We start from the raw sequence: 22,505 nt of genomic DNA, 5'->3' as shown, positions 1-22,505 counted from the left end.
CTTAAAATGGAAGAAAATCATGTATGGGTTAGCTTTAAGTAGCTAAAAAAATCTTCAAATCTGAACCTGTAATTTGAGGTACTTTTATCAGGATCGATAGATTCTCTACGCTCAGCACCAATCACCGTAAATAATACACAAACACCAAAAAATCATTGCGATCGAAGAAATTAATTCAATGTGATGAATATATGCATATAGTTTCAGTAAATAAGGGGTCAGGTCAAGTCATGTGCTAGATGAATGTATGTTTAACGGAAAAATGGATGATAATGTATATGGTAATACTATGGAGAAATAAATGTTGGGATCCGAAGTAATGTAGTTTACGTGTTTTTTTGTTACTAATTATATTGTTGATCACTCGATTGTTGTATTAAAAGAAAATCAGGTGTTTATACACATTGCTATCTTAGATAAATTGAAAATATAATTTGTTCCTTTGGGTTATTATATCCTGTTATATCTCTTCCCTAAAAACAGAGATATGTCAAAGAGATACCCAATAGTCAGCGATGATTACATAACTGCCATTTGCAAGGCCAGAAAGAAGCTCAGGGGTGTCATCTATGCGAAAAAGCTTGCTCCTCTTATGCTGAGGCTTGTGTATGTTTTCATATTGTATTTTAATCTATTATCATTAACTAGTGTGTATCAGAGTCAGAGGACGGAGAAAGTGATACTGTTATTTGGGTTGTCTGTTGCAGATGGAACTCGGCTACAACTTTTGATGTTATCACAAGAACTGGTGGCCCATTTGGTACAATGCGACTTGAAGCGGAGCAGAATCACGATGCCAACACTGGTCTTACTGACGTTGTTCAATGCTTGGAAGTCATAAAAAGGCAATTTCCAGTGATCTCATATGCTGATTTGTACCAGGTGCTTTAACGTTGCTTGTATTTTGGACTTGATTAGCGCCGTGTGAATAAAGTGAAGGCAGGATTTATGATGTGTTGTTTGAAATTAGTTGGCTGGAGTAGTTGCTGTTGAAATCACTGGTGGTCCAGAGATTCCTTTCCACCCGGGAAGAGAGGTCAGTGATTGAATTTTCCAAACTTTAAACTGTTTTTTATCATCCCATCTCATAAGGGTTGGTTAAATCGAATGAATGAAAAAGAAAGAGAAAGTAGTGACTAGAAAGAATGAATTTACATAATTCCTTTGTGTTGCTGTTGAACACAGGACAAGCCTGAGCCACCACCAGAAGGCCGTCTCCCTGCCTGCACCAAGGGTTATTGCGCTATTATAAATTTGTATTTATATGTTTGTTTTCCTATTTATGGAGTTTGGTATGGTAGTACTCAATGCCCTTTTGGTATTTGTTTTAGGAGCTGACCATTTGAGAGAAGTGTTTGGCCGCATGGGTTTCAGCGACAAAGATATTGTTGCTCTCTCTGGTGGCCACACTTTGGTATTTTGGATTTGTTTGGTTATTTCAAAGCTTCATTTCGTACTATCTCTTTGATAATAATGATAAAATATTCATTTACTAATTTGCAGGGGCAGTGCTATGTGTATCACAGTGGATATCATGGATCATGGACCGGCACCCCTGACATTTTTGACAAGAGCTATTTTGAGTATGTTTTCTGTTACTAGTTTATGTTTTATGTTTTATTTATTATTGTCTTTTTTGGGGGGGTTAAATGCGCTTGTTGATGGCAATTGTTTTGTCATTTATCTTATAGGGAACTTCTGATTCGTCATTTCTTTGCACGTGACAAAGACGCAACGTATATTGGTATTGGGCCTCGTGGTAATCGCCTATTGCTTCAATCCGACAAGGCACTTGTTACGGACCCCGCCTTGTGTGCTTTTGTCATCAAGTACTCACAAGTGCGTACTGTTTATTACAACTTACAACTGCTCTGCATTTTATAAATAGATTTAATTACTACTTCGTAGTACATTTAAACTAAAACTAGCTAATTTTGCGTTAAGGATGAGGATGCTTTCTTCGGTGATTATGCAGAGGCTCATCTTAAATTCTCCGAGTTAGGGTAATATATTTTTTTTAAAAAAAATGGATTTGGTATAGTTTTCGCTTTCGATTATTAATTTTGATTAGAACTCGAATGGTACAGATTTGCTGATGATGCTTAGAAGTTCGGAGGAGGAGTTACCTGCTGTACAAGGACTACACTACACATAATTCACTGGGAACATTTAAGTAGCTTTTCATTCAAAATATAGAATATATAATGGATTTTTAGGACATGAGCAAAATATTATTTGTTTTGATTTTGATGCTGATGGTTGTCAGTATAGAGCGGCCCATGATTCAAAACTTATATTTTAGGAAAGATGAATTGGAACACATGATCTGGTAATAATTAGTGAAAATATGTTTGGTTAGACTTCCTTAACGGATCGATTAACTTGAAAACATACTGGCCAGATGTATTTGTTCGTTTCTTCTCTATGCATATTTGGTAATTCTTTCAGGTACCTATATACTCAGTAGAATATTAATAAATGTTCTATAGTATAGCAGTTCACATTACATATTTAAGTTTTTAATTAATTTATGGTGGATATTTTTATAAAAAAATTATTAAAATAATAGTAAAATATTAATTTATAAATTTATCATCTAATAAAATATAAAAAATTAAAAATTAAAAAGAATAAAGAAAAAAAAATTGAAAGTATTATAAATATTGATAATTATATGGATGTCTAAATTTTTTATTTATTACTATTTGTTAATTCTATTTTTGGCATATTTATTTGACAAATTAATTTTCGTTGAGGTGTTATTATTGGTTATCATATCTTGTGTATCTAAACTTTTTGAAAAAAAGATAAAAATAGTAAGATAAAATGGTATTTTCTAATCTTGTATGAGTTTCACATTTTCTTAGATCAGATTTCTAAGAGAAAATTGGGGCTAAACTTTCCTTTTCTATAAAAGGAAAATTGTACTTACTGCCCATGATTCTGTAGGTACAGAAATAAAAATTCCTGGGCTGAATGAAGAATTATTTTAGGAAAATTTCTAGTGGGCTGGGGTCTTGTTCACACCGTGTGTAAGCTGTCAATAAGGTGTATATTGACTATAAATACACCTTATAGTAGCTAGGTTTTGTATCTCTTTTATACACTTAAAATTGTATACATATCTTAAGGAAAGAGTGTCTTTGTTTGGTAGAGAAGAGTTGTTCGACTCTTCCTCTGTTTATTTATAGTTTGTATGGTCTTGAGTCTGTATTCAAGTCTACAACGAAGAAGAACAACAGTGCAACCTTCGGAAGAAGGTTTTTCAAAGCTTTCGGGAGATTGCTTTTCAAGTCTTGCATCGAGAGGATTCAAGCACACAACCTTCGGGAGAAGGTTTTTCAAAGCTTTCGGGAGATTGCTTTTCAAGTCTTGCATCGGGAGGATTCAAGCACACAACTTTCGGGAGATTGCTTTTCAAGTTTTGCATCGGGAGGATTCAAGCACTCAACCTTCGAGAGAAGGTTTTACAAGGTTTCAGGAGATTGCTTTTTAAGTCTTGCATCGGGAGGATTCAAGCACTCTTCAAGGTGATCGAAGGGATTTAGAGCTCTTGGAGTTTTATCAAGATTCGGTTAGTAGGTGGAATACATCAAGCTTGTGGCATACAATAAGAGGGAGTCTATTTATGCATAAGTCAATTACTTTGTATTTTTGATACCGATCTAATGAATCTTATCTCTGGGCGTGGCCCCGTGGACTAGTAACTGTTAGGCTAAAATTAGTCTAAGATTCGGGTCATATTTCGGTTAGTTTTCACTCTTTGTTTCTAGTTTTAGGGCTATATTACGCTTGATTCTTTTGTTTCAGGTCCTCGGGCATTTAAAGAAATTATGTACAAGAATTGAGGAAAAATGGTGAAAGAATCGAGAAGAAAAACCAAGATTGGCGTCGCTGCCTGTTCCCGTCGCGACGGGGAATTTGCCAGTCGCGACGGGAACTGGCAGAAAGTTTCAAGAAATTCGAAGTTGAACTCCCGTCGCGACGGGGGCTTTGCCAGTCGCGACGGGGACCCTTATGACGGGATTTTTGGGCAGTTTCGTAATTTCACGAATTTTAAAGATGAGAATTGGTTTAAATAGTAAGGGTTCGTGAAAATTAGAGAGTATTCAGAATTGGAACCCTAGAAACAAAGGAGGAGGCTAGAAGAGCGGCTTGTGGGGACCCGGATCAATTGCTTCAACTAGTTCTTTCTCTTCTCTTTAATTTTTCTTTGTTCTTTTCTATTTCAATGTTAATTATGGATTTGATTATGGATGTTTTGAACTAAACTCCTATTTAGGGAGAATGATGAATGTTGTTTAAGTTTTTCCTAGTTAATGATTAATTGCCATTCCTCCATCTTGATTGTGAATACTATTCATATTTGTGTTTAATTTCCATGTGCAAGATTGATCACCTTTTACATGTTTTATGATCTCAATTCGAAATCTGAAAAGTGAGAATTGAGAATGCTAAAATTGGATAGTCTAGGTTTTGATGTGAAACGAAAGTATTTACATAGCCTTTGTGACATTTAGATTATTGCTTAATGCTGATTTCATGTTAGTTTAATTAAGAAATTAATTAGAGAGCATGAGATTTAGAACCTAGAAGATCTGAAAAGAGCTAGGTTAATTCATAATCTGTCATTCACTTCAAGAGAAGGATAGCATTTAAACATTAACATTGGTAACTTAACAACAGGATTCGTCTCCCTATTTTCTTATCTTGATTAATCTTCCTTTGTTATTTTTAATTTTCTGCATTGTTTTATTTAATTCATAAAAAGTATTCTTTTACCAGATAGAATTAATAGTATAATTTAGCAGTAATTAGTCCAATTCCATGTGGTTCGACCTCACCTGTGTGAGTTTACTACTTGATTGCGTATACTTGCGTAGTGATTATAAATTGAGCAACAAGTTTTTGGCGCCGTTGCCGGGGAATTGGTTAAAGATTAATATTACATAAAATTATACTAACTTCTACTTTAGTATATTTTCTCTTGCTGATTTGTCTAACCTTTTTCTTGCAATATTTTCTTGCTCTATTTCAGGAATCCTAAGTGTATGCGCCGTCAAGGACAAGCAGTCATATTACCAGTTGATCCTGAAATCGAGAAAACTTGCAGGAGGAATCGAAAGAACAAGAGGCAAGAAAGAGTTTCAGCAACAGCTGAAACATCAGAAATCATGGCTGCCAATGTGAACAATAATGCTGGAATCAATGGGGGTAATAACGGTAATAATGGAGGTGCCGTGGAAGATCAAGCTAATGGCCGTAGCTTGAGAGATTACATTCTCCCTACTCTGACGGGAGTGCAGTCATGTATCAGGCCACCGACAGTGGATGCAAACAACTTCGAGATTAAACCTGCCATCCTTCAAATGGTGCCGTCTTCAGTTCAGTTTGGTGGCCTCCCTTCTGAAGATCCTAATCTGCATCTCTCTAACTTCATGGAACTTTGTGAAACTTTTAAAGTTAATGGAGTTAGCGATGATGCCATTCGACTGAGATTGTTTCCATTCTCACTCAGAGAACGAGCCAAGAGTTGGTTGAACTCTTTGCCACCCAACTCTATTGCCACCTGGAATGATCTGGCAACAAAATTCTTGTCAAAGTTCTTTCCTCCAGCCAAGTCTGCAAAGCTGAGAGGAGAAATCAATAATTTCTGCCAACAAGATAATGAATCTCTCCATGAGGCTTGGGAGAGGTTTAAAGATCTGATCAGGAGGTGTCCTCATCATGGTATAGAGAAGTGGATGCTGGTTCACAACTTCTACAACGGGCTGGTTGGTAATACTAGAACTCTAATAGATGCAGCAGCGGGCGGAGCTTTTATGAGAAAGAGTGCTAATGAGGCTTATGATCTATTGGAGGAGATGGCTCTAAACAATCAGCAGTGGCCAACTAAAAGGAGTCGATCTAAGAAGGTAGCTGGTGTGTTAGAAGTTGATGCCATCACAAAGTTAACAGCTCAGGTTGAGGCATTGACAAAAAAGGGCAAGCTAAACAAGCCCAAATTGTTTGTGAGTTATGTGGAGGAAGTCATCACTTTTCGGAGTGTCAAGCAGATGTGGATGATTTGCCAATGGATGAAGCTAAGGCCATTGGGAATTTTTCACAGAACAACAACAACAACAATTATGGGTTCAACCAGAATAACAGCCGAAGAAACAGTGGGTTCTATCAGCAACGAAATCAGAACCAACAGTTTAATCAGCAACAAGCCTCTGGTGGAAATTCTAGTTTGCAAACAGATTTACTGCTCCAGTTTATGACTGAAACTAGATCTTCAATTAAAGACCTGCAGACTCAGATGGGCCAGTTAGCAACTCAGGTAGCAACCCGCCCTCAAGGAAATTTGCCTAGCACAACTGAAGTCAATCCCAAAGAAAACTGCAAAGCAATTACCCTGAGGAGCGGTAAGAAGTATGATGGGCCTGAGTTACCACAACCAGTTGAGGTAGATGAAGAAATAAATGCTCAACCAGTGCAAACACCAACACCAACAGCAGAGAAAGCTACTGAAAGCTCAGCACTACCACAACAGTCTCCACCTATTAGCATTGATCATCATGTGAAAATACCCTATCCTCAGAGGCTCAGAAAGTCAAGCTTAGACAAGCAGTTCACCAAGTTTCTAGAAGTCTTCAAAAGACTTCACATTAACATTCCTTTTGCTGAAGCTCTAGAGCAGATGCCAAGTTATGTGAAGTTTATGAAGGAAATTTTGTCAAAGAAGAGGAAGATGGAAGATTATGAGACAGTGGCTCTAACTGAAGAGTGTAGCGCTATTCTACAGAAGAAACTCCCTCCAAAACTCAGAGATCCAGGGAGCTTCACTATTCCTTGTACTATTGGAAAAATTGAAGGAATAAATGCACTATGTGATTTGGGAGCCAGTATAAACTTAATGCCTTTGTCAGTGTTTAAAAGACTGCAGCTGGGTGAAGCAAAGCCAACCACGGTAACTCTTCAATTGGCGGATCGATCACTAGCTCATCCTAGAGGAGTCATTGAGGATGTGTTAGTAAAAGTTGACAAGTTCATCTTTCCAGCTGACTTCATTGTTCTGGATATGGAAGAAGACAGCAATGTTCCTATCATCCTGGGGAGACCTTTCTTGGCAACAGGGAAAGCACTAATTGATGTTCAGAAAGGAGAGTTAAAGCTGAGGGTACAAGGAGATGAAGTTGTATTTAATGTACTCAAAGCAATGACCTACCCTACGGCTAGTGACAACTGTTTTGCAATTGATGTGGTGGACCAGTTGGTGGAGACAAAGACGCATGCTGAAGACCCTCTTAATTTGACTTTGGTACAAGGGGAGGTGGTGGAACAAGACGGTAAGGAAGCTTATGAGTATGCTATGTGGCTCGACTCTTATGGACCGCTGAATAGAAAATACTATGAAGAGTTAGGAGTCATACCAACAAAGCCTACCCCATCTACTGAAAAGCCTCCTCAACTAGAGTTAAAAGTCCTACCGGAGCATCTCAGGTATGAATATTTGGGAGAAAATAAGACACTTCCTGTTATAGTGGCATCTTCCCTATCTTCCGTAGAGACAGACAAGCTATTACGGGTTCTAAGGAAGCATACGAAAGCCATTGGATGGACTTTAGCAGATATTAAAGGGATCAGCCCTTCAACTGTAATGCACAGAATCTTAATGGAGGAAGGAGTGAAGCCTACCATTGATGCACAACGAAGATTAAATCCACCAATGAAGGAGGTTGTCAGAAAAGAAGTCTTAAAGTGGTTAGATGCCGGGGTAGCGTATCCTATTTCAGATAGTAAATGGGTGAGTCCAGTCCAAGTTGTTCCAAAGGAGGGATGACGGTGGTGAAGAATGAAAAGAATGAACTCATCCCAACCAGAACTATCACGGGATGGAGAATTTGCATTGACTACCGGAAACTCAACAAGGCCACAAGAAAAGATCACTTTCCACTCCCATTCATTGATCAGATGTTAGACAAGTTGGCAGGTCAAGAGTACTATTGTTTCCTTGATGGGTACTCAGGGTATCACCAAATAGCTATAGCACCGGAGGATCAAGAGAAAACAACATTCACATGTCCATATGGTACTTTTGCTTTTCGACGAATGCCATTTGGGCTGTGTAATGCTCCAGCAACATTTCAGAGGTGTATGATGGCCATATTTTTAGATCTAATAGAAAAATGCATCGAGGTGTTCATGGATGATTTTTCAGTGTTTGGTTCATCGTTTGACCAATATTTAAGCAACTTGGAATTGGTCTTAACAAGGTGTGAAGATTCTAATTTGGTCTTGAATTGGGAAAAATGCCATTTCATGGTTACGGAAGGAATAGTGCTGGGGCATAAAATCTCGAAAGAAGGTATTGAGGTTGACAGAGCCAAAGTATCTACAATTGAGAACTTGCCTCCTCCAGTTTCAGTTAAGGGAGTTCGAAGCTTTTTGGGTCATGCCGGGTTCTATAGAAGATTTATCAAAGACTTCTCCAAAGTTGCCAAACCGCTATCTAATCTTCTCGCTAGTGGCGTACCTTTTGAATTTGGGAAAGATTGTCTTGAAGCATTCCAGATTCTCAAGGATAAGTTAATCTCAGCACCGATCGTGACTACACCAAATTGGGAATTACCTTTTGAAATCATGTGCGATGCAAGTGATTATGCGATTGGAGCAGTGTTGGGACAACGGGTTGACAAGGTATTCAGAACCATTTACTATGCAAGCAAAACCTTGAATGATGCCCAACTGAATTACGCTACTACAGAAAAAGAGATGCTGGCTATAGTGTTTGCATGTGACAAATTTCGACCCTACTTGATTGGCAATAAAGTGATAGTGTATACAGATCATTCAGCAATCAAATACTTGATGACTAAGAAGGATGCCAAACCAAGACTAATTCGATGGGTTCTTCTTTTGCAAGAATTTGATCTAGACATAAAAGATAAGAAGGGTACTGAGAATCTGGTAGCAGATCACTTGTCAAGACTAGAGCTGGAAGAAAGTCAGAATACGAAAGAGGTACAAATAAATGAACAATTTCCCGATGAACAACTCTTTAGTGTGAGGGAAAGTCTGATGGTACCATGGTATGCTGATTATGTTAACTTCTTGGCTGCCAATATCACTCCTCCTGAGCTATCTCGACAACAACTAAAGAAATTCTTTTCTGAGGTGAAACATTACTACTGGGAAGAGCCAATCCTCTACAAGCACTGTGCAGATCAAATAATAAGAAGGTGTGTGCCTGAAGAGGAGATGTACTCTATTCTTAATCACTGTCATGCTCTACCATGTGGGGGACACTTCAGTGGAACTAGAACAGCTGCCAAGGTGTTGCAAAGTGGATTCTTTTGGCAACACTTTTCAAAGATGCTAGTACTTTTGTGAAGGCATGTGATCGTTGTCAGCGTACAGGAAACATCTCAAGGAGAAACGAAATGCCTTTGACAGGAATCTTGGAAGTAGAGTTGTTTGATGTATGGGGGATAGACTTTATGGGTCATTTTCCTTCATCATTTAGCAATTTATACATTTTACTAGCTGTGGATTATGTGTCAAAATGGGTGGAAGCTGCAGCCACACCAGCTAATGATGGTAAAACAGTTCTTCGGTTCCTTCAAAAGAACATATTCACTCGGTTTGGAACTCCCCGAGCAATCATAAGCGATGAAGGAAGTCACTTCTGCAACAAACAGTTCGAAGCACTCCTTTCGAGATATGGTGTTCGTCATAGAACTGCTCTACCTTATCATCCGCAAAGTAATGGCCAAGCTGAGATTTCTAATCGGGAAATAAAGATGATTATGGAGAAAACGGTGCAGAGATCAAGGAAAGATTGGTCAAGAAAGTTAGATGACGCACTGTGGGCCTATAGAACAACTTTCAAGACGCCAATCGGGATGTCACCATATCGGTTGGTGTTTGGAAAGGCTTGTCATCTACTGGTGGAGCTAGAACACAAGGCGTACTGGGCAATGAAAACTTTGAACATGGATTTAAAGGCTGCTGGTCAGAAAAGATTACTGCAGTTGGATGAGTTGGAAGAATTCCGGAATGAGGCTTATGAGAACGCTAAGATCTATAAGGAGAGAACTAAAAGGTGGCATGACCGAAATTTAGTTAGGAAGGAGTTTCAACCTGGGCAACAAGTTCTACTTTTCAATTCAAGGCTGAAGTTGTTTCCTGGTAAATTGAAGTCAAGGTGGTCAGGGCCATTTACAGTGGTCAAAGTGTTTCCTTATGGAGCGGTGGAACTGAAAGGTGAAGGCCCTAATACTTTCAAAGTTAACGGGCAGCGGTTAAAGCTCTACTTGGGAGGTCAATTTGACCAAGCCAAGTCCGCCATGATTCTGGCGCCACTATGAAGATCTCGGTCAACGTCTAGCTGAGCGACGATAAAGCAGCGCTATTGGGAGGCAACCCAATCTTTTAATTTAATTTTACTTTATTTTTCTTTTGAATTCTTTTTAGAAGACATTTACAAGTATTTTGTGGCATTTTAATTTGTTTCATTGCACTTATGATAGATTGGATTTGTAATTTTACAGTAAAACCGTGAAAATCGTGAAAAAAAAAGGCCAAAGCTACAGAAGTCGCGACTGGGTCATTGCCAGTCGCGACTAGGTCTTTTACGAAAAAAAAAGGGAGAGGTTCAGAAGTCGCGACTGGGCCATTGCCCGTCGCGATGGGGAAGGCAAAACCAAATTTTCGAAAATCTCTGCCAACTCCCGTCGCGACGGGACACATAGCCCGTCGCGACGGGACACGAATTTTCAGCTTTTAAATCCCCAAATCACAAACAACCCTAAAAATCAACCTACACTCATACAACCCGACCCTCTCTCTTTTCTCAGCCCTCACAACCTCATTCCACCATTAATCCTCAAATTTCTTCTCATTCTCTTCAAATCTTCCATCCAAATCACCAAAAACACAAATTTCTCTCATAAATCTTCTCTTTTCTTCAAAAATCACACCACAAATCACCCTTTTTCACCCAAATCCGAATTTTCTACTATTCATCATCTTCAACCTTGAATTCTCCATGGATGTGCAACAATGGTGGTGGATGGACGAAATTCTTGCTTAGTAAGTCTCTTTCTTGTCAATATTTTGAGTAGTTAAGCGAGTTTTTCGACAATTTGAATAATTATCTAGAGTATTTGGGAATTTGTGGATTTATTTTGGAGAAATTGTTGAATATTTGTGAAATATTGTTGTTGTGGGATTATTGTGGTATTATTGTGATTTTTGGGAAGTGAAGAAATTAAGGGGAAGTGCTGCCGAATTTTTCCCAAAATTTTTGAGTGGTAATTTTGAAGTGTGTCATGGGTTCCAAGCGTACTAGAACGGGGCAATCGGGTGCTTCATCGTCAAAACCGCCAACACCGGCGTCAAAGTCTAATTATGAAAAAGATAGATTTGTGAGTTTGAAAGCGCAAGAAAGATACTTCGAATTGCAAAAGAGAGCTTTCATCATGGATCGAGGTATCGAATATAATGGAAATCCCACCCCGAATAATCCATTATTCGAGACCATGAGGCAACAAATTCAGACCCGCCAATGGGATCAGTTAGTGCGAATTCCAGAAAGAATCAATCAGACTCTGGCTCTTGAATTTTTAGCCAATTGGCCGGAAGCAGAGAACGATAGGGTACGGGTCCGCAAAACAAATGTGCCTACAACTTATACTTCTATCCATAAACTGTTTAACATGGAAATGGTGAATAGACACTACTACAAAACGTTTATGGAGAAAACGTTTGATCCTGTGGACTTGGCAGAAACAGTTGGTTTTCCGGGGTTAAGATTGCATGAGGTGGATAATGAGCCCCAAATGCTTTATCGCTGTGAATTGAATCAAGTTGCTCGCGCTTGGATGTTTTTTGTGAGTGCTAGGCTTATGCCTAGTAAGCATTTATCAGATTTTCCATTGGAAAGACTCAAAGTTGTTTATGCAATAATGAAAGGGATTACGGTGCCGGTTGGGGGTATCATTCTGAATAGTTTAGATAACATGGTTGCGGGATCAACACATGCGGGGATTGGCCTAGCAGGAATTATAACTGAATTGTGTGAAGCTCATAATGTGCCACAATATCCTTATGATAATCTAGTGCAGCCACAACGGAATATTGATTGGACAATGGTGCGAAACCTTAAACCTCCGCATCCCTATGGCCAACCGCCTCCTCCACGTCATACTCAGCAGCAAGAAATTCAAGTCCCCGAGGATGAGAACATTCCAAATGAAGAAATGCCTCAAGCGGTTCCCACTTCCACTCCCCTTGATGCGGGGATGCAACATATCCATGCTCAACTCAACTACATTATTCAGCAAAACAATCATATCCAGAGTTACATGGTGTGAAGAAGTGAATTTGATGAAAATCAAGTGAGGCAGTTCAATCATTTAATTGATTCGTGGAGTCTTGGAGTCGAGGACCCGAATTACTTGGCATATCCTCCGCGTTTTCAGCCTTATGATCAGCCACCACCACCCAACCCCTTCTGATGGGGGTTCAGGTAAGTCCTTCTCACCTTGAGTATAATAGCACATTGGGGACAATGTCATATTTAGTTTGGGGGGAGAGACTTAAAATTTTTAACTTCTGCATTTTAATTTTTCTGTTTTAGTTTTTCTGTTTTAGTTAAGGAATGGCAATAAGCTTGACGATAGTTGTATACTGCTGTTTAGTGTGATGTGATCTGAAATTGTAAAATAACTGTGTGCTTGATTCTGTTAACTCTTTGGATTAGTTTGGATGCTTAGAAACCTGTGTTTATCTGCAAAAATATTCAATCTGTGAAAATTGTTATAATTGTTTTACTATGGTTTGTGGTAAGATTGACAGGATAGTTTAGAACTTGCATGTTTATTCTCTTGAGACGAAATCCTTGATAGTGTTCAATTGGAATATGATTTAGGCATTTGTTGGATAGTTTGAGCCTTTCAAGCCTACCGTAATAAGATGTATCCCTAGTTAACCTTTTGAGCCTGAACCTGTTATGTTTTTCACCCATCGATTTGAAAAATTGCAACCACACTATTAATTTTTCTTCACCATGTTATCCATGATATCATAAGCTACATAATTAGTTTGGGGGAGGAGAAACATTTAGTGTGAGGAAATAGTGAGAGGGAGAAAAAAACTTGTAAGATTGAGAAGAGGAAAATTGTGTAATTCAATGTCACTGAAAAAAAAATTGAATATGATGAAAAAAAAAACACAATAAAAAGTAAAAATATGTGTGAAAAAAAAAGAAAAAAATTTCAGTGATGTTGAAAAATAATAGAGACGTCTTCTATCAATCTTGGTAAATCTGGGAATATTATGGGATCTTAGAAGAAAGAAAAGTAAGAAGCTTGGGGGTTCTTTTTGTGTGCTTATGATATCTTGAGCCAAAATTGTCTTTTGCCTATCCCTGAATATCTGAGCCATACTACCTAAAGCCTTGAAAAGACCTAATGATTCCAAAGAATACTGTCAACATTAGTGGAGAAAGGTAAGCATGCAAGCTTATGAGTTATCGGGTTGTGGAACTGTTAGAAAGAGTAAAACTTTTATAACAATGTTTCACATTTGAATAAATTTTTGCAGTTGTACATAGTGTTATAAACTGAGCATCTAAATTAATTGTTAGAGTTGGTAGAATTGAAATTCTAGTTTGCGCAATAGAAGAGAACAACACATGAGGCAGAAGTATTATGATTATCTGATAGCGTAGTTAGTAGATTAGTAGTTAGTAGTATTTATCTTACTCGAGGGCGAGTAAGAATCTAGTTTGGGGGAATTTGTTAGGCTAAAATTAGTCTAAGATTCGGGTCATATTTCGGTTAGTTTTCACTCTTTGTTTCTAGTTTTAGGGCTATATTACGCTTGATTCTTTTGTTTCAGGTCCTCGGGCATTTAAAGAAAGTATGTACAAGAATTGAGGAAAAATGGTGAAAGAATCGAGAAGAAAAACCAAGATTGGCGTCACTGCCTGTTCCCGCCGCGACGGGGAATTTGCCAGTCGTGACGGGAACTGGCAGAAAGTTTCAAGAAATTCGAAGTTGAATTCCCGTCGCGACGGGGGCTTTGCCAGTCGCGACGGGGACCCTTATGACGAGATTTTTGGGCAGTTTCGTAATTTCACGAATTTTAAAGATGAGAATTGGTTTAAATAGTAAGGGTTCGTGAAAATTAGAGAGTATTCAGAATTGGAACCCTAGAAACAAAGGAGGAGGCTAGAAGAGCGGCTTGTGGCGACCCGGATCAATTGCTTCAACTAGTTCTTTCTCTTCTCTTTAATTTTTCTATGTTCTTTTCTATTTTAATGTTAATTATGGATGGTTTGAACTAAACTCCTATTTAGGGAGAATGATGAATGTTGTTTAAGTTTTTCCTAGTTAATGATTAATTGCCATTCCTCCATCTTGATTGTGAATACTATTCATATTTGTGTTTAATTTCCATGTGCAAGATTGATCACCTTTTACATGTTTTATGATCTCAATTCGAAATCTGAAAAGTGAGAATTGAGAATGCTAAAATTGGATAGTCTAGGTTTTGATGTGAAACGAAAGTATTTACATAGCCTTTGTGACATTTAGATTATTGCTTAATGCTGATTTCATGTTAGTTTAATTAAGAAATTAATTAGAGAGCATGAGATTTAGAACCTAGAAGATCTGAAAAGAGCTAGGTTAATTCATAATCTGTCATTCACTTCAAGAGAAGGATAGCATTTAAACATTAACATTGGTAACTTAACAACAGGATTCGTCTCCCTATTTTCTTATCTTGATTAATCTTCCTTTGTTATTTTTAATTTTCAGCATTGTTTTATTTAATTCATAAAAAGTATTCTTTTACCAGATAGAATTAATAGTATAATTTAGCAGTAATTAGTCCAATTCCCTGTGGTTCGACCTCACCTGTGTGAGTTTACTACTTGATTGCGTATACTTGCGTAGTGATTATAAATTGAGCAACAGTAACAATCTGAAAGGATTGTTGAAACCACATACAAAAACCTTGTGTGTTTTTACTTTCATGCACTGTTTGTTTTTCTGGTTTCTTCTGGAGTTACAGAGTTGTATTCTGTAACTACGAAAAAACTATTTTCAGTACCGGTTTCATTATTCCGCATTTAATTAATCACTTAATTAAATAATTAAACTGAGAATATTAAAATACGGAATTTCAATTGGTATCAGAGCAAGTCACTAAATTCTTAATGAGATCTTGAGGTTATTCCGTTTAGTTTGTTTTGTGTGAGATGTCTTTGTTTGCAGAAGCACTACAAGAAAATAAGTTTTCAGCGACTAGATTTTTTGTGACCAAATCAACTTAGTCACTAATAGTTAGAATTTGCGACTAATTTTTAGTCGCAAATATTTGTAGTATAATCAATACATTCTCTTTGAGTAAAGCCTTTTACCACTAAATGTGCTTTATACATTTCAATATGTCCCTTAATCCTTTTTAGTTATTAAAATCCACTTGCAACCTATTGGTTTAAAACCTTAATATAATAGAACTAACTCCCATATATAATTTTTCTTCATAAACTCAATCTCATCATCTATAGCTTCTATCCATGTAAAGATTGTGGACTTTGAAGTGCTTCACTATAAGGGCAAGATCCATAAAATGACCAATATCATATTTTCCTTCTCCAAGTTAACCAAAATTATCATCACACCTTGTTGACTTCTTTTGTCTTTGAGATCTCCTTAGAGGAGGTACTTCTGGAATAGCCTCTATTTTTTTTATCATTATTTTGAATGACATCTTAAACAACTGAAATTTTTTCGATAACATGACCCTCATCAAATAATAGGCCCTTCATTATCTTCGATATCATGAGCAATATATTTATCAGCATTGGGAGCATTATCAAGTGGAGTAGGAATAAAACTACTATTATTATCATCTCTTGAAAAAGACGTAAGAATGAAGCTGTTTGGAGTAGACTTACTCTCCCCAAACACCGATTTATCTTGTGGCAAATGGTCAATAGGCAGCTGCTCACGAGGGATAAATTTATGAGATTCCATATTTATTTGCAATCCAATTCTTGCCCAATATGCCATACAGAAAATGAAAGTCACGAGCATCTTTTTTTCGCTTGCGAGTTTTCGAAAAGAATCACTACTCTTGTGTTTGATTGGCTGGGATTTACTGCGTGGCCAATTGTGTCTAAGTGGTGGACGACTTGGATTGCTAAAAGGAAGCCAAATTAGTTCAAGAAAATTCTTTTTACCTTTTTTCCAGCTATTGTGTATAGCATTTGGAGGAATAGAAGTAGATGTGTACATGATAATTATTCATATATTGTCTTAAATATTCTTAAAGAGATAAAATTTGTTGTCAAATACAAGTTGTATAGATACACAGGAAAATTAAGTCACAATGAGTTGAGGACAATTGCTCATTTGACTAGATAGCTTTTTTTTGGGTTGTGGCTGGGTTGTTTGGGCTGATTGTGGTAGCTTTTGGAATTTGTAATTGGCTTGTTGATTAATGAATTTTTTTTCTTTGACAAAAAAAAATAACAAAACTCATCAATAAAATCCTTTTTTGATTCAGTTTTTGTTTTCTCTCTTTCAGCTTTGTCGTTTAACAGAATTATATATATTTTAATTTAATAATTATTATAAAATTTCACATTAACTCATAGTAGTAGTAGTGCTCCACAGCACTTAAAAGAAAAAAAAAAGTATGTATATGTTTTATTTAACGTACATCGAAGCAATGACTTTTTGAAAGGGTGGGGGTGGGGGGTTTATATTAAGAAAGAGAACTAATACAGAGTCCAGAGAAATAGGCAAGTCTGCTAAATAAGCATCACTTGCAGAGGTCCCTACTATACTTAGTGATGACATGATAAATTTTTTAACCAATTACATGTATTTAAATTGTATTTTAAATTATGATCATAAATTCATAATATTTTAGTTTGAAGGTCTCTGCAATCCATCGATCGTTTAAGTCTTATATTCATTTCTTATTTATTTTTCCATCATTGCCTAATTAAATCTTGTCTTTTGACATAATTTTTTAGTTTTTTTATTTTTCTGGTTCGATTCTTGTTGGGTTCTTGTTAGTTTTTTTTGTTTATGTGGGGCGCTGGCATGGATTGTGTAGCTCGAAATCATCATGGTGCTATGGTAGAAGCATTCAAGAAGGGGAAGATTGGTTGTGTTCAACTCGAAATTGTTGAGATCATAGGCATTAAAGAAGTTTTGAGTTGGATTGCAACTCATTCGTGGAATAGAGTCATGTTGGAAATAGATAGCTTGGTGTGTGTCCAAGCGATTCAGAGCGGTATTTTTATGCCTTAACAGTTTGGTCTTATTGTTCAAGATGTTCGAAATTAGCTTTTGGCTTTATCTTTTGGTGATTTGTGTTTTGTAAAACGATCTGCAAATAAGTTGCTCATTGCTTGGCAATAGACACTTGTTTCTCTACAGGTCGTGTGTTTCAGTAAGAGGACTGTTCCTTTGAAGTGCGTTCTATTGTTTTGAACAAATTTATTAATTAATAAATCTTATAATTTTTATTAAAAAAAATTATATTTTAAATTCGTTCAAAAAAAATTGTATTTTAAATAATATTACCTGAGTTTAATATTTTTGTGCATACACCTTAAATGTAATTCTTCTTTTAATAAATTTTGTTTTGTATTTAGGGAGGGAATACGGCTACAACTTTGTAACTTTAACATAAACTAGTAAGAGGGCACATGCAAGGTATGTGCTCCCATTTTCATATATTTTCAAAATAAATTTAACTGACCATAAATTTTATTAATAATTGAATTGTCATGTTGTTTTTCTTTTTAGATTACTATGTGTTTATTATGTTTACTCATTTTCAATGTTTGAAAAAAAAAACACATATACACTATTTTAATTGAATTAAATATGTTTCTATATAAATAAAATAAAATGCTTTTTTCTTTCTTAACTAATACAACAAAATATTTATTAATTATGTTGCATTTTTTATTACAAATAATAATAATAATAATAATTACAAACACTATAAAATCCTATAACTTCATAATATATAGAGCATTGTTATTGAGCATCAATGATACTCAATACCTTTTATAGATAGCGCCTTACGATTGGTTAACGATATTTTCTAAAAATTAATTTTTTAAATTATGTGGAATCTAATACTTAATTACACTAATAACATATGACAACGAAGAGAGTATGCACGAATAGTGCATTTTAGCAATTCTCTAATATATAATATCCCAATACAAAATGTGATTAATTTTTAATAATACTGTTAATATTTTTCAATATTGAAAACTACACACTAATTCTTAAAAAAAAATAAAAAGCTTAAGAGAGAGAAAATAAATAATTAAATTAAATTTGTTTCCATTCTTCTTAATAATGAAACTAAAATTAAATAAAAAAAAAGGTAGAAATATAAATTGAGTCCATCATCATCACATTGATATATATAAAATAGTATTAAAAAGAATGATAAATAAGGAATTTATATATTATAATTAAGTAAATTAATAAGTGGTGTATAAATAAGTAAAAGACAAAAAAAAAAAGGGAGACATTTGGAAATCAATAAAAAGTTTAGACGAATTTGTACTAAGGGGTATATAGTCTCTTAGTATATATAGTGATGTATTGAGTATTTCTTTTTTTATCCAACGAAATTTCTAGAAGGAGTAGGGAAAAGCTAGTAACTAATGTTAGAATATCTATACATTTATATAATGTTGTTGTTAGGGTATGTGAGGTGGCGGATTGTACGAGTGTTCTTTCTATTTTCCTATTTTTTCAAATTTTCTTATTTTTTCGGTTTTTAATAAATCAATAGACACAAACTTTTCTTTTTATACATTTATATACATAAATAATAAAGGCATAAAATATAACTGAATTCATTAACACTATTTATTTAGCCTATTCATTAACTCAAACGTTTTTTTTTTTTTTTTTTTTTGTAGTTTAATAGGAGCACTCACTAAAATTTATTTTTAATAATAATGAATGAATGATATATAATTGTTACTTATTTTTCTTTTTGGAAGTTCATTCCCATATAATCGCCATTTCAAATTCTTATACCTCTCTCTCAATTCTAATTATATATATACATCTGAAGTATGAATTTTTAACAAGACAATTATACTTTTAAGCTAATTTCTATATTATTTCTCATTTGCATTTCTTCTTCATCCTCGATTGTACTTACATCTCTTTATTTGATGACTGTACAATATGCATTTCTATTTATCTCTAATTTAAATCTATATTCTTATATGTTTCTCTCATTTGAAGGTTTTTTATAGAATTTTTAGTTTTAAGCATTTCTCAATTCTACATCATCGATTTTTTTAAGAAGAGGTAAGTTTAACATCTAATCTCTTGTAAGTAATCTTTATGCTATGAATAAATATAACATACATATTTTTATATTTATTATTTTTTTATCATTGTAAAGTTGTGGTTTCTCTACTTTTTAGAGATAAATATGGCACTGAATTGACTCTAATACTCCATTGGTATATATATAAAAGCTCTACAATTTTTGATTATTGATATTGAAAAAGAATTGATTGTTTGTTTTGGTTATTGAAATACATAATTTATAATATCAATTTTTTTTTTAAGTTTCTCATCTTTTTGGAGTCAATTCAATGTGTATGGAACATATTATTTCTTAGAAAATACTTCTTCCTATTATACCTTAAATTTTGGAGAAGTACATATATATTGTGTTTTACTAATAACAGTCTATTATATGATTTTTTTTTTAATTGTATGTCTGTCTCCAATTTACGATTGAGTTTCTTGATTTTAGTTTCCTACGATTATCTTATTAGTTTTATTTCAAAGATGGTAACAGTTTTCAAATGTTCTAAAATCACTTTATTATTATAATTAAGTTAGTTACAATTTCATAATTGCATGAGTTGTTTACAATTTATAAATTGCTAATATATGTCTATTGTCATTGTTATAACTTATCTTGACACTTTACATGTGAAAGGAAAAGAAAGAATCTAAATTTATAATGAAAAATAAAATGTACATTTTCAATTCTATTTATTTTCTTTATATGAAAGCAAATCAATTAAAATTGATTTCATATGCAACCTATTTTTAAAAACTAAAGTAGATTCAATTTATTTTTTATGTTGAAAATAATAATATTATGATAACAAGAATCCACATCATAGTCAATGACATTACTTTTTATTTCTAATTTGTTCTCCCCAATGTAAAACCAAAAAACAAAAATAAAATAGAATTATATAGTAAAAAAGAAACGTTTTGAGTTCCATATGCAATTTAAAGATTAATTATTTTACAAAATGTAACAGATAAATATAATAAAGATTTTATGATTTTGTAACTTAGTAATTAATACTTAATCATGGTAGGACCATTATTATTAAGCACCATAAGGTGTTTAGCACTACTTAAGGTGACACTCTATAATTTACTTGCATATTTCCTGAAAGTTATATATATGAGACATGATATTTAATTCTACCAATAATAATATGACACCAGGAAAATTGCTATGTATTATTAGTGTCTTTTAGCAATGCTCATAGTCATAATGACAGCCAAGTGAAGAGCTAACCTATTACACTTCCTCTTTTAATTACACTGATGCATTAATAATTAATTAAAAAAATTAATAACAAATTTATTTATTCAGTTAAAAAATGTAGATGTTAAACTTAATATTTTTTTTAAAAAATAAACTGAAAAACTTAATTAATGACCAATTTATTATTTCATTTAAAAAATAATTTGGAATAATCTTTAATTATGTGATTTATTAGTCTTAAAATAAAATAATAAACACTCCTAATAATTTTGTAAACGTAATCTATGGTTAAAAAATGTAAAATGTAAGATTAATTAGTAAAAAAGATAAAACAGACTTTTAAAATTTTTAAATTTTAAAGTTATAGTATAATAATATATTAAAAAATAACAAAACAAAATATTAAATTCAAATAAAATATTGTGCCGATCAAATGTCAATTAGGCTTAGAGAATTTAGCAATAATTAAGAATAGTCTTAGAAAATATGAATTTAACAATAATTTTATTTTTATTTTCTCATTAGGCGTAAGTATTGAAATGGTATTGTACTTATGCTAAATAAATTTTAGTAGTAAAAGTCATATTAAGGCTAAGCAAAGCAAGTTTTAGAAATTAATTATTCATTTTGATAATTTAAAGAAGATTAATTCATGACCAAAAAAATACATATACATTTCATAGAAAAGTTTCCAATCAATATTAATTACCTCTTACATTTTATTACAAAATTAGTTATATTTCACTTGACATTTGATAGTGTAACATTTAAATATAATCATAAGGGTTTTTATATTATTATGATATGGTAAAATGACTATTGCTATATTTAAAATTTTACATATAATTTAATAATGTGCACTTAGAATAAAATTATTAAAATAAAATTATCAACAAAAAATAATAAAAAATAAAAAATAAGAAGTAAAAAAATTTAAGTTCTCCTTCTTTATAAATTTTATTTAAATATATAATTGGACGAATAATTATAAAAAAAAATAATTTAAAAGATATATAAATAAAAACATACAAAAATTAAATACTATATAAAAAATATACAAAATCCATATTAACATAAATGACATGATCACACACCACAATTTGTTACACTTTTTATTAAATCAACAAATTAACAACAGTAGTAATAGTAATAATAATGTGATAATAAAATAATTAAAAAAATATTAATACCTTTTACATGAAAAATCCATTTTGCACACTTTATTACAAAATTACCCACACACGCCTATTACTACATTTTTACTTACAAAGTTATTTTTATTACACATTTACCACTTACTCATCATACCATGCATACACGTGTGCTCTCCCCATGCATCATCAATCAAATCATACTCTCTTCCCTCTCTTTTTTCATTTTCTTTTCATTTCATTTTCGATTCTTCATTTCTGTTTTCTAAGTTCATTTGAATTCAAGTAACCTCCATTAACCACCCATAATTTATCACGTTTTTCCCTCTTCTTTTTGGTTCATCCACGAATTTTCAACTTCCTCTTAGCCCACGATTTAGCAACTGTTTTTCCCTCTCTGTTTCAGTTTTTTTCAATCTTATTTATAGGATGGCAATCACTCGTTCATCTTCATCCCCTTCTCCAGTTCTCAAACAGAAATCAAAAATGGGCAAGAAATCGTTGGCCAACAAATCCAAGGGTAAACGCCCAATCATTGAAGATTTTGATTCTGATTTTGAAGCTCCAATGCCCAAGCGTGTGAGACCCCATTCTTCGAAGAAAACGAAGCTCAACTTGGAGGAGCACACGGTTCCAGAAATTTCTGGGAAAAAATCTATTACACATGCTGAAGATCGGACTCAGGTTGGTTTTTAGTTTTATTTTCGTTTCCCCCTTTCCTTCATTTATACTTTACCCAGATTTTGGCGTTTTTATGTTCATTATGCTTTGTGT

The 22,505-nt window shown here is 34.0% G+C and overlaps 2 protein-coding genes and 1 non-coding gene across 3 annotated transcripts; 2 read left to right on the top strand and 1 right to left on the bottom strand.

Annotated features, from left to right (window-relative positions):
* The first annotated feature begins 487 nt into the window (after nt 1–487).
* Nucleotides 488–2,155, top strand: LOC115706904 (L-ascorbate peroxidase 2, cytosolic-like). The gene is made up of 8 exons (XM_061102604.1): nt 488–606; nt 708–882; nt 971–1,036; nt 1,186–1,234; nt 1,332–1,414; nt 1,504–1,583; nt 1,692–1,839; nt 2,072–2,155. Exons 1-8 carry the CDS (start codon nt 488–490, stop codon nt 2,153–2,155), a joined length of 804 nt encoding a protein of 267 aa, XP_060958587.1.
* A 3,472-nt stretch (nt 2,156–5,627) lies between these two features.
* LOC133033756 (small nucleolar RNA R71) lies at nt 5,628–5,734 on the bottom strand. The gene has a single exon (XR_009685823.1). It is a non-coding gene; the product is annotated as a small nucleolar RNA R71 (small nucleolar RNA).
* A 4,153-nt stretch (nt 5,735–9,887) lies between these two features.
* LOC133030195 (uncharacterized) lies at nt 9,888–10,490 on the top strand. Its single transcript, XM_061102562.1, has 2 exons — nt 9,888–10,305; nt 10,459–10,490. Exons 1-2 carry the CDS (start codon nt 9,888–9,890, stop codon nt 10,488–10,490), a joined length of 450 nt encoding a protein of 149 aa, XP_060958545.1.
* Nucleotides 10,491–22,505: the final 12,015 nt, after the last annotated feature.

The sequence above is a fragment of the Cannabis sativa genome, chromosome 1 (genome assembly GCF_029168945.1).
Source record: "Cannabis sativa cultivar Pink pepper isolate KNU-18-1 chromosome 1, ASM2916894v1, whole genome shotgun sequence".
In the NCBI taxonomy this organism is placed as follows: domain Eukaryota; kingdom Viridiplantae; phylum Streptophyta; class Magnoliopsida; order Rosales; family Cannabaceae; genus Cannabis; species Cannabis sativa.
This window is presented reverse-complemented; position numbering and strand designations above follow the sequence as displayed.